Source organism: Pyrenophora tritici-repentis, chromosome 10 (genome assembly GCF_003171515.1).
Source record: "Pyrenophora tritici-repentis strain M4 chromosome 10, whole genome shotgun sequence".
In the NCBI taxonomy this organism is placed as follows: domain Eukaryota; kingdom Fungi; phylum Ascomycota; class Dothideomycetes; order Pleosporales; family Pleosporaceae; genus Pyrenophora; species Pyrenophora tritici-repentis.
In genome coordinates this window covers 1922295-1933856 of record NC_089399.1, presented here as the reverse complement: position 1 = coordinate 1933856, position 11562 = coordinate 1922295, and the positions used below count along the sequence as shown (strand labels likewise).

Here is an 11562-nt window from a genome sequence, read left to right as displayed (position 1 = left end):
CGAGAATCTGCTAGTGATGATCAGAGCAATTGTAGTCTTCGTTTTTGGTGAAGTTTGGTGAAACGACAGGAAATTCCACTCGAGCTTCAGACGTCTATCTGTAGGCATTCTCCTCGTGCTTTGTGGGAAAGAAACAAAGAGATATCCTATAATGGACATTGTGCACGCTGCAATGTTGGGTCTCTCCCATGGCCGAGACGGACATACACAATGTGCCTCAACTCAAAGAATCTTCAAAGGCATTGTGTACGCTAGACATCTTCACAGCCGCAAAATACACGGGCATCCTGCTTTTCTGTGAATGACGCTGTTCAAGACTTTGGCGAGCTATTATTGATACATTATTATTATTATTATTATATTTCCATTAGAGTCCTGTATCAGTCGGTGACTATGTAGGACTTTGGCTAAGCCGTTCTATGTATGATGGTCGTTGTGGAGTTTCTATGGGTCTTGTACAATTTGGGTGGTGTTTTGCGTACTCCAATTTCAGAGCTAGTCTTCCATTGGCGCGGGTGCTAAAGAGCAGTGTGGTGAATAGAAAGAGATGTAGCAGCGGGCTCTTTTGGGATAAGGAAATATTGTTTTGTAGATTTATACAGTGTCTGTCTGTTCGGTGGTTTGCCCAAGGTGCCATTTTCTCGTGCCAATCCTAGTACTTGCAATAAAGGCTAGAGTAGCTTTGATGCCTGTCTTTGTTTGGAGGAGGAGTGGGAGGGTGATGGGTCTGTGTGGTATTGCTTCTTTGAGTGTATTTCGATGTGTTTTGTACTGTTTGCAATCTAGAAGTAGATGCTGTGGTGTTTGTGGTTTGTAGCATATACATAGATTGCAGTCTCTCTTGTTGAATCTCTTATTATTATTATTATTATTATTATATTTCCATTAGAGTCCTGTATCAGTCGGTGACTATGTAGGACTTTGGCTAAGCCGTTCTATGTATGATGGTCGTTGTGGAGTTTCTATGGGTCTTGTACAATTTGGGTGGTGTTTTGCGTACTCCAATTTCAGAGCTAGTCTTCCATTGGCGCGGGTGCTAAAGAGCAGTGTGGTGAATAGAAAGAGATGTAGCAGCGGGCTCTTTTAGATAAGGAAATATTGTTTTTGTAGTTTTATACAGTGTCTGTCTGTTCGGTGGTTTGCCCAAGGTGCCATTTTCTCGTGCCAATCCTAGTACTTGCAATAAAGGCTAGAGTAGCTTTGATGCCTGTCTTTGTTTGGAGGAGGAGTGGGAGGGTGATGGTCTGTGTGGTATTGCTTCTTTGAGTGTATTTCGATGTGTTTTGTACTGTTTGCAATCTAGAAGTAGATGCTGTGGTGTTTGTGGTTTGTAGCATATACATAGATTGCAGTCTCTCTTGTTGAATCTCTTAAGGTAGGAGTTGAAGTATCCATGTCCTAGCTTGAGTGAGTAGAACGCGCTCGAGATTTCTCTTGGTGTTCCCTTCGGGACTTTGATTGTTGTATGTGTGTTGAGCTTGAAGATCCTTGAGTAGGAGCTTCTGTTTTTGGTGGGCCTGTCGGTATACCTCTTGTACTCCATCAGTTGTTCTGTTTTTTGTATTTTGTTGATTTCTGTGCCTAAGTAGGCTAGGCTCGCTATGGTCGATGTTGTTGGTCTCTCTTTAGCTGCTTCCTTTGCTAGCGTGTCGGCTTTTTCGTTGCCCTTGACGTCGTTGTGTCCTGGGGCCCACTGCAGGTGGATAGATGCTTTCTTTGTCGTTATTCTCTTTGCAGCTCTGATGCATCTTAGTAGCCACTGTTGTCCCGGGTTGTCCGATAGGTTGTTAAGCCTATGGATTGCTGCTTGGTTGTCTGCGTATACGTAGATCTCTTGGCCTTCTTGTGCCACTATAGCCGCGTGTTCAAATGCCTGTGCTATCCCCTCTAGTTCACCGTTGTAGACTAGTTGGGAGCATCCAATGTTTGTCTTTTGAGAAAAGGTTTCTTCGTGGGTGGAGCTGTACGCTACTACACCTACGCCGATCCCTATTCCTTGTCGTGTTGTGAGGCATCTGAGTAGATTGCGGTGAAGTTATCTCCGCTCCTTGATAGGATATAATCCGCGTGTGCAATTGCCTCTTCCTCTTTGCTCTTTTTTGATACAGTAACCTTGTAGTTAAGACTTTCCCATGGTCTGAACCTATATGGAATTATCTTTTCTACGCTATTGTTGTCTCTCTCTGGGATTGACTTAACAATAGTATATAGTTGTCTATGCTGGTTTGGCTTTTTGTAGCTAGCTTTGTCTGTATTTGTGATCCTTGTAATTGCTTTCTGGATTGGGTGGTTGCTGGATAGCTGGTGTGCTCTAGACGCATACTTTCGGTTGTTGGTGTTGAGTCTAATTGCAGGTGACGTAAGTCCGGATTCAATGCTTGTTGGTAGGGATGGTGACGTTCTAAACACTCCAATTATCTTTCTACACGCCAGGTTGTGCAGTGATTGTAGGAGGCTAGTGGCGTAGCTTTGGTTCTTCCAGTATATTTGTGATCCGTAGTCTGCAACGCTTGTGACGCATGCTAGGTATAGTTGTCGTACTGCTTTTGGGGAGAGTCCTCTTTCGATGTTGGCTAGTCTCCCTAGTCTATAGAATGCTTTCCTTGCTTGGCTTACGCGTGTAGCAATATGTTCCTTGAAGGACAGTCTATTGTCTATGTGGATACCTAGCCATTTGATTGTGTCTTTCGGTTCTACAATGGTGTTGTCTGGAAGCTGTAGGCTTCTCTCTTTTCTCTCTTTCTTGGCGGTAAAGTGGATGAGCTCTGTCTTAGCTATATCGAACATAATCGCTAAGTTTTTCCCTCGGTGAGATAGTAGGCGGACTTGCTGTTCTAGTATTTTGACATTTTTCTTTAGCGATGTTGAGGATGTCGATAGAGATAGGTCGTCAATATAGGATAGGTTGAAGCTTTGTAGTCCTGGGAAGAGGTCTCTGGTGTAGATAAGAAAGAAGATTGGAGACACTGGGCTGCCTTGAGGTATCCCAGCTATTATCTCGGAGAATTCTTGTGTCTTATTGTCGAAGGAGAGTCTTAGCGATCTGTTTGAGAAGAAGGATTTTGTCCAAGCGATAAGACTAATTGGAAGGCCTAGCTTCTTAAGCGTTCGCAGGAATTGATTGTGTGAGACGTGGTCAAATGCTCCCTTTACGTCTAGGAAGATAGTTGATGTTATTTGGCCTTTCTGTTTCTGGTGCTGAATTTGGTCGATGAGTAGCATAGCTGCATCTATTGCAGATTTCTTGAGTCTACCCCCAATTTGGGTTGGGTGTAGTAGCTCTGTGATTTCTGCTAGATTGCTCAGCCTACTTGCGGTGATCCTCTCGTTAATCTTTCCTAAACAGCTTAATAGAGTGATAACTCTGTAGGCTTTTGGGATTGAATAGTCTGGTTTTGATGCCTTTTTAAGAACAGCTCCTGTAGCTTGTTTCCAGCATTTTGGGTGGTATCCATAGTTGAATAGGAGTGAGAAAGCTCTAAACATTGTTTGCGGTTGAGCTTTGTACGCGGCTGTGATTATGTCTTGTGTTATTGCATCTGGTCCTGGGTGCTACTTTTGACTTGACTTGAGCATGCTCGTTCTAGTTCAGTCGTGGATAGTGCTGGCCAATCCCATCTCTTTTCCTGGTAGTTGGTGAATGTGGGCGCTTCGGTTATGGGCGGTGGTGGGAATAGCGTGTTGCGGAACGCTTGGCATTTCTTGTCGAATGATGTTTCTCCTTGTATAGGTGGAATTCTTTCGACTTTGTTATCCTTTGTATATGCCATGGCTTTGTAGATTGACTGCGGGTCTTCCTTCTCTAGGAATTCATTCCAGTGTTTCCTTTTAGCGTCTTTGATTGCCTTGTTGTAGGTGTTTCGTGCACGTAGGAAGTCTCTTTTCTCTAGGTAGGCGTCGTGTATCGCAGTAGTTTCGAGCTTTTCTTTAAAAATCCTTCTATAGTGGGAAGTGTCTTGTCGTAGCTTTGTCAGCTCTTTGTTCCACCAAGCTTTTGGTTTTGGACCAAGTCTAGTGATAGGGATAGCTTTGTTTGCTGCAGTTTGGATTGCTTGAGTTATTGCTTTACCAATCTCTTCTAGCTGTTGCTCTAGCTCTGTATTGTTGCCGAGGAGGAGGTCCATTAAGTCTGCCTTTCTTGGATCACTGATCTGGTCCATATCTTGCAAGGTTTGACTGTTTTGGATTGCCGTTTCTAGTTCTTTGTTGAAGGTGTCCCAGTTAGCCTTTGCAGTATTAAATCTGGGTTGGTTTGTCGGGTTTTCTACAAGGTCTGCGTTTGTTTGGATGGAGAATAGGAGGCCGTAGTGATCTGATCCAGTTTCAGGTATAGTCTGCCAGTCCGTAGCTTTGCTAGCCAAGTCTGGAGTGACAAGTGAGAGGTCTAGGACTGTTTCTCTAGATAGGTGTGGTCTGAAGAATGTGCCTACTCCTGGTGTGTTTAGGAGCTCTAGATCTTGTTCTTCAATCCAGTCAATAAATGGCTGTGCTCCTTGGCTCGTCGTTGGGCATAGCGGGTCCCACAATGGATGGTGCTCGTTGCTATCTAGTACTAAAATAGAACTTGGCGGAAGCTTAGTGTTAAGTATAGCTCTGGGCAGTGTTTTTTCCCCTTCGGCGTTTGTTTGGTTGTATACGTTAAATAGGTTAAATTGGAAATTAGAACCTTTTATTGTAATAGCCATTGCGTCTGGGTCTATTTTGAAGTCGTTTTGGGTGAATGTCTCTGCTTCTAGTGTTCTAGATATATAAAATAGAACCCTAGGGCGGACGGGTAGGTTTGTTACTGGTAAGATCTGGATAAACGCAGTGTGATTTATGGATCTTGCTGTTGCGTAGTTGTCGTTGGTAGTTAGCCATGGCTCTTGAATTGCAATTATATCAGCTTTAAGTTCAACTGCAAGTTGCAGTGTAGACTCAGTCGCTGTAATGCTCTTGTTGAGATTGACTTGGAGGATCCTAATGTTGTTCAACATTAAAATCCTGCGGGGATGCTCTTTGTTACTGCTTGGTAGAGTTCGCACTCTTTGCTGTTTGCAAAGTGGGGCTCTTTGCAGTTACTACAGTGGGGGAGTGTATGGTTGCAGGGTTTTCCTTTTGTATTACACACTGAGCATTTGTGTGTTGTAGTTGCATGTTCTTCTCCGCACAAATTGCATGCTGGTTGGTTTCGGCATCTAGTGGCTGGGTGGCCAAATTGTTGGCAGTTTAGGCATTGGGTAGATGCTGCTATAGGCTTAAACTTTTCGGTGAAGAGAGTTTGTCCAAGGATTGTAATTCTACCACCAAGTCTGGCTGCGTCTTCGGCTGTTTTGAATGCTATTACAATAGAGCTGTTCTTCTTGTTTTGCCATTCTCTTGATATCCAGTATGGGTTGCCAGTAATTTGTAGTCCGTTGTTGTATGCTGGGATTTCTGTGTGGAGTATCTCTAGTGTCTCTGCTCCCTCCCATTCTGTTGGCACATTATGTACTACTACTTTCGTCCATGATTCTAGTAGTTGTACATTCTTTAGCTCAAACTTTTGATGCCATATATGCTTGTGTTGGACTAGGTATTCTCCTGAGTAGGTTGGAGTGGTTGTTAGAATAATATTGTTCTTTCTACTTGTTGTTACTTCCTTCACTACTGGGTCTTTGATGCCGCCCTTTGTGAACTCTTCGTTGATTAGGTCTCTAATCTGGAGTGGTGTGTGAGACGTAGGCTGGGTAAGCGTAAGGACTGCTTGGTAGTAGCTTGCTGGCTTTTTGTTTGTCTTCTTTTTTGTAGACACTGTAGTCCATGTGTTTCCGTTGTTCTGGGCGGCTACGCTAGCGTATGATGTCTTGTTTTGTTGGGTGTTTTGGGTGTTTTGGGTGTTTTGGATGTTCTGGGTGTTCTGGTTGTTTGGTTTTTCTTGGTTGTTTGGGTTTTGTGGTCCAGTTGCGGCATTAACAGCTTTCTTTAGTGTCTTTGTAGCTTGTTGGGAGGCGCTTGTAAGCGTTGCAGTCTGGTACGCAAGCTGTGCTGTAAACTTCTCAGTCATTTGCTGCGTAACCCTGCCTAGTTCCGTAAAGTCTCTAAAGACGTCCAGTAGTTGTAGTAGTTTGTTTTGGGATAGATGGGATTCGGCCATAGTAGATGCTTGTAGAATTAGGTCCCTTGCCCAGAAGATTGCTTGGGTTGAGTCCTTTGCTCTTGGTTTCTTTTCTTGGCTGTTCTGGAATGGGTTTCTCTCTCTTGTAGTTATCTCTGGGGAGAATGCCGCTGGTCTTTTATTTAGTGGTGGCTGAATAATTAACCTTGGTGTTTCTTGGGTGGTCTGCTCGATGGGTGTTGTTGGGTTGTCTTGGTGCCTTTCGTCGGTCTCCATTTCGTCGTCGGTCTCCATTTCGTCGTCCAGTGTGCTTGAGGTCCGGAGGTCTTCTGGTAGCTGGACTACGATAGTGTCGCTATCTGGGGCCATTTTAGCCTCTCTGTTGTCTTGTTGTTGTTGTTTCTTGGCTTGGTCTGTGCGTTTGCTTCTGAAAGTTCGGACGCGTCGCGTTTGGGGTACTAGACTCCTTGTATCTCCACAACCACGCGGCTGCACGGCTTGGGAGTAGTCGGAATCTATTTCTTTCGATGGATATAGTTGGTTTCTGATGGAGTTTCACGTGTTCGGAAAAACTCGAAGTTGGTGTGTGATTGGACGTGTACGTCGGTATTGTGGTTTTCGAAATACCTTGAGCCGCCTGGATCTGGTTAGCTTGGTGCCCAAGAACATCAACTCCCATAGTAATTTGTTAGTAAATTAATGCAGCAGCCGTTTCCCACCTCCAGAAGCCCATGAAGCTAGTCCTGTACTCTAAATCGTTCGTGTATAGCGTTTTGTTTGTGTGGAGCTTGTTGCGAGCTCAATCTAGCTGCTGTTGGGATGCCGCCCAAGCGCCAGCGTAAGCCGAAGCAGCCATTCGATCAAGGCGTTAACCCGTCCTCCCAGAAGCGTAGAGCGCCAGCAACTAGACAAAATCCTACCCATTTAACGCCTAAACGTGTCCGCCGTGAGGCGCTGCCGTCGCCTCCAGCGACTGCCCCGCCGCGCCGTCAAAGCCCGTTGTCCGAGCCTGAGCTGCAAGCCACCCAAACAGCTGCCTCCGCGCAAGCTGAAGATATCGTTGGCGAGGATGAGGATACTTTCGAGGATGGAGATGGCGATCCGCTGCCTGAGGATGAGGATGAGATCGCTGCTAAGGGCGCTGCCGGTAGTGTTGAGGATGAGGGAGAGCCAGCGTACCGACGTCAAGAAGGCACTCCATGGCTGCCTCGCTCATCGCAAGCGCTAGAGGATGAGGTTAATCCTGTACTGCGCGTTAGGTGGAGGGCTTGCCTTGGTGGTGATATGGAGAAACACTTTATTCCTGAAGCTGCCGATAGCGAGCACGGCGTACGGCTGTACTCGCTGCATTTCGACGACCTATGGCAGTGGGTAGATGACGTTGTTGCAGAATTACGGCCAAAAAGAGCGAAGATCTCATCTGTTTGCACTGTTGTTTACCCAGCTAAGCAGGCCAAACGCGAGCGCGCGATAAAGCGATTGCGGCGAGGTGTTGATGCAACGTGGAATAGCTTTCAGCGCCTTGTTGTAGAGGTTGATAACTATGTCAGCGAGCCAGTAAACGTCGATTTCGAGCTCATCTTGGCTGAAATTCCAGGGGAGCAGCAGCCGTTGCCAACGGTTGTCGACGGTCCTCGTCGACGCACCGCAACGGTGATTCAAGAGGAGGGGCTTGCTGGTGTAATAGCAGCTGAACAAGCAGGTAGCGGGCATGCTATTGCTATCCGGGATAGATGGCGCTGTACAGATACCCATTGCGAGAACTATCCTTATTGCTGCTGGATGGCGCCAACAGCGAGGCAGCCAGCGCGCTTCGAAGATCACCTCTTTGTCAACGGCAACATTATCTCCATGTGGGCAAGAGCAATTACAGCGAGAAGGGCAACGTACGATGAGCCATCTGATGATGTACGGCTTGCAATTTTGAGAGCAAAGGACCTGCGGGTGCATGAGAAAACGCGCAAGTTGCGGGCGGCTGGAGATGGCGACGATGATATCAAAAGCTTAACAAAACTGCTCATCGTTGGACAGCTTGAGCGGATGAACAGGCAACCTCAACAGGAGTCTAACTTGCAGGCAGCTGCACCAACGATAACAAGAGCTGAGGTATCTAGTGCATCTCAGTGGGCGCCTATCCGATATGATCATGAGCAGGAGATTAACGAGCATACTAGTAATTTCTTTAACTACCTTAAGTTAAAATTTCCTACAGTTGGAGAGGACATTAACGAGCTTTATAAGACTCTTGTTATTGACGGAGCTATGGATATCAACCTCTTGATGCAGCCATCTGGTGATATCTTGAAGTTGTGGACGCAGCATTTCAAGCAGTGATCGGAATGGTCTGGTCTGACTTGGTCTTGGTCTGGTCTAGACCGCCAAGACTTGGTCTGGTCTGGCGATTTTTTGAGACCGTGGTCGGACCGGTCTAGATGATCGGACCGGTCCGGCTATAAATAGGTCCACGTGACTAGATCTTAGACTAATCTAGCCAGAAAATTTAGCACAATATGAGTCATTAAGATCAAGGTAAGTCTTCTACTTACATAGAACAATCAAGTCCTTAACAACCTACTTATATACTATTGTTATGGAGCCTTCAACACCAACCTCACCGTCCCCATCGAATATTATAAGACTAGATTTAACGTCTCTTACTCCATCTCCTATCCCCACGTCATCACCCACCCCTATACTATCACCCACTCCTATTCAATATCACGAATCTCCAGATGAGTTCGTGCAGGGCGGTATCACGTACGTGAAACGTGCAATAATTGCAAGGAAGGATTTCCGTCAAGGTACATCACACATCTGGAAGTACGGACTCCAATACATTCGAGATAGCGATAAGAAAGAGGTGTATTACTGCCATGAGTGCAGGGTTGGGAAGAGCAAGCAAGAGTTGTTTGTCATCAATGGCACTTCTAGGATCCGGAATCACCTGGAACAGAAGCACCAGATTGATCCCCAGAGTGGCATCAAGCGAAAGGGTTCTGTACGGAAGTCTATAATCGACCAGCAAAAGGATGGGGCTGCTTCCAGCATCTTTTTCTGGAAGGAGTCAGTAGAGAAGTTTAAAGAGCTTCTAATTCGTTGGATTGTGTACTGCCATATCGCCTTCTTTCAATTAGAGAACCAGTACTTTCGTGAACTACTCCTCTTTTTAAATCCGGCACTACTCAACCACCTCCCGAAGGCTGCGAAGACTATCCGAAGCTGGGTAATGAATGCATTCATATCGAAGAAGCAACAGCTTAGGGAGGACCTACACCATTCACGGAGTAGGATCTCTATCTCCTTTGATCTCTGGACTTCACCAAACCCTTACGCTATCCTAGGCGTCGTCGCTATGTGGATTGATACTACCGGCATGCGACGTGTTACCGCTTTAGGTATGCGACGTATATACGGCGAACATACTGGAGAGAATCTTGGATCGGTGGTCCTTGAATTGCTGGAAGAATACGACATTAGCGGAGATCAGATTGGATACTTTATGCTGGATAATGCCTCGGCAAATGATACCGCTGTTGAGTTTATACTCAAGGATCTCTGCCCATGGATGAAGTCAAAACAACGTCGTCATCGCCGGCTGCGTTGCTTGGGCCATGTCATCAACCTCTGTTGCCAGGCGTTCCTTATGGGGCGAAACTGTGAGAAGTATCTTGCGAAGCTGGAGAAGCATCATCAACGTGGCGACTATACGAAGGTGGAAGAGCTCTGGAAGAAGTTCGGATGTTTGGGTCGTCTTCACAACCTGGTGCGATACATCAGGCTTACTCCACAACGGCGTGAGGAGTTTGCTACAATTATTATCGGCGGAGATCTTTCGCAATTCGACGGGCTTGAGCTTATCCAGAACAACTCGACCCGCTGGAACTCATGGTTTTATTCGATTACACGTGCATTAAATGTTCGAGAACGTTTAGAGCTCTTCTCGGCTCGTCATGTACCTGGAAAGGGCTCCGTAGGGATCGCGAACTTTAAGCTTGATGGACAGCACTGGTTTGAGCTTGAAAAGATTGAACTCGCTCTCAAAGACTTCTATGCTGCAACTTTGCTTTCTGAAGGTAAGAAGACGTCACTTGCGGACTGGTTTTCAACTTTGGACTGCCTTCTCCGGGAGATAAGCGAGACGAAGGATCACTACCACGACATCCACACTGAGGACGATAACAACTTTACATGGAAGTACCTTCAAGGCTGCGCTGATGCTGCTTGGTTAAAGTGCGTTGAGTACTATAACAATCAGCAGCTGAATTGGCAAAATCGATTCCCTGAAGATACTGACCTTCCACCGGCATATTATGCGGCTCAAATCCTTGATCCATATCGCAAGTGGGGATGGTTCAGGCAAGAGTGGGTTCTTCATGGCGACGAAGAGAAGAAGAGGTGGTTTGAAAACGCACAATTAGCGGTGAAGCATCTCTGGGAGACAGAGTATAAGGGAAGGTACCCTGTCGAGATGCTGCCACCACCAGCCAGGAAGGAGAGAGATCCTGACCCAGCATTTGATCGCCAGCGGGAACATAAGCGCATTCGAATAGACGCTCCAGTTTCTACAACTGATTTGTATGAACAATACATCTCTACTGACCGGCTTCATAACGAAGAGGCAGGTTGCAATGAGGCTATTGCGTACTGGCTATCTCGCTACGACTCCCAACGAGATCTCGCTCGCTTCGCTCTAGACATGTTTGCGATCTCGCCTATGTCGGATGAATGCGAACGTCTTTTTAGTAGCGCGAAGCTTACTATCGTCGATCGCCGTGGTAGGCTGAAGGCAGATATTATAGAAGCGTGCGAGTGTCTCCGGGCCTGGTATGGAAAGCCCCAAGCTGAGGGGAACAGCGATATCGAGGATAGTGAGAACGAAGACGACTAGATTGACAGTCAGTAGTAAAACACATTTCCTCGGCTTCCTTCTTTGCTTCAGCCTCATTCTTGGCGGTCTTGTTGGTCGGACCGGTCTGGTCGGACCGGTCCTTATGTAAGCACCTGGTCTGGTCTGGTCTGTACCCTCAGACCAGACCAGACCAGACCATTCCGATCACTGATTTCAAGCAGCCTCCTGGCTGGTTTTTCACGCTACAAAACACTGCAAAAGAATGGCAAGCTGGGTACCAGGGTCTCACAGATCGTAACTGGAGACGAGTCGAACGTTGTAAGAAAAGAGAAGAGATTGCGCGCAAGAAATTGGTGGTTGAACCGTCTAGCAGTGTTGTGGAGGATGATGGCGAGAATGCTTGAAGCTTAGTGGCCTGAGCGTTTTTGGTGACAGCGGCCCGTGCCCGCTATAGTGTTGAGGTTTTTCAGGCGTTTCAAATGCGCTGCAACAATAGTCTATTTGGATAGCCCTATGTACAACACTACAACGTTATGCGATTATAACAGGTTAACTTCCTAAGATAGTTCTATATGTATAGAAATAGCTCTTATTTTTTTAGAATTATTAAATCGCTTTTGTGGGTTGCGCATTAAGG

General features: G+C 46.2%; 4 protein-coding genes across 4 annotated transcripts; 2 read left to right on the top strand and 2 right to left on the bottom strand.

Moving 5' to 3' along the window:
* Positions 1 to 1112: 1112 nt before the first annotated feature.
* Positions 1113 to 3486, bottom strand: PtrM4_045630 (uncharacterized protein; the record flags this gene model as incomplete). The annotated part of the gene is made up of 3 exons (XM_066104589.1): positions 1113 to 1288; positions 1342 to 1989; positions 2127 to 3486. The coding sequence occupies 3 exons, from the start codon at positions 3484 to 3486 to the stop codon at positions 1113 to 1115; spliced, it is 2184 nt and encodes a 727-aa protein (XP_065959153.1).
* Positions 3487 to 3530: 44 nt separating this feature from the next.
* Positions 3531 to 4685, bottom strand: PtrM4_045620 (uncharacterized protein; the record flags this gene model as incomplete). The annotated part of the gene is made up of 1 exon (XM_066104588.1): positions 3531 to 4685. The coding sequence occupies one exon, from the start codon at positions 4683 to 4685 to the stop codon at positions 3531 to 3533; it is 1155 nt and encodes a 384-aa protein (XP_065959152.1).
* A 2210-nt stretch (positions 4686 to 6895) lies between these two features.
* PtrM4_045610 (uncharacterized protein) lies at positions 6896 to 8410 on the top strand (the record flags this gene model as incomplete). The annotated part of the gene is made up of 2 exons (XM_066104587.1): positions 6896 to 7135; positions 7214 to 8410. The coding sequence occupies 2 exons, from the start codon at positions 6896 to 6898 to the stop codon at positions 8408 to 8410; spliced, it is 1437 nt and encodes a 478-aa protein (XP_065959151.1).
* Positions 8411 to 8666: 256 nt separating this feature from the next.
* Positions 8667 to 10964, top strand: PtrM4_045600 (uncharacterized protein; the record flags this gene model as incomplete). The annotated part of the gene is made up of 1 exon (XM_066104586.1): positions 8667 to 10964. The coding sequence occupies one exon, from the start codon at positions 8667 to 8669 to the stop codon at positions 10962 to 10964; it is 2298 nt and encodes a 765-aa protein (XP_065959150.1).
* Between the last annotated feature and the right edge of the window lie 598 nt (positions 10965 to 11562).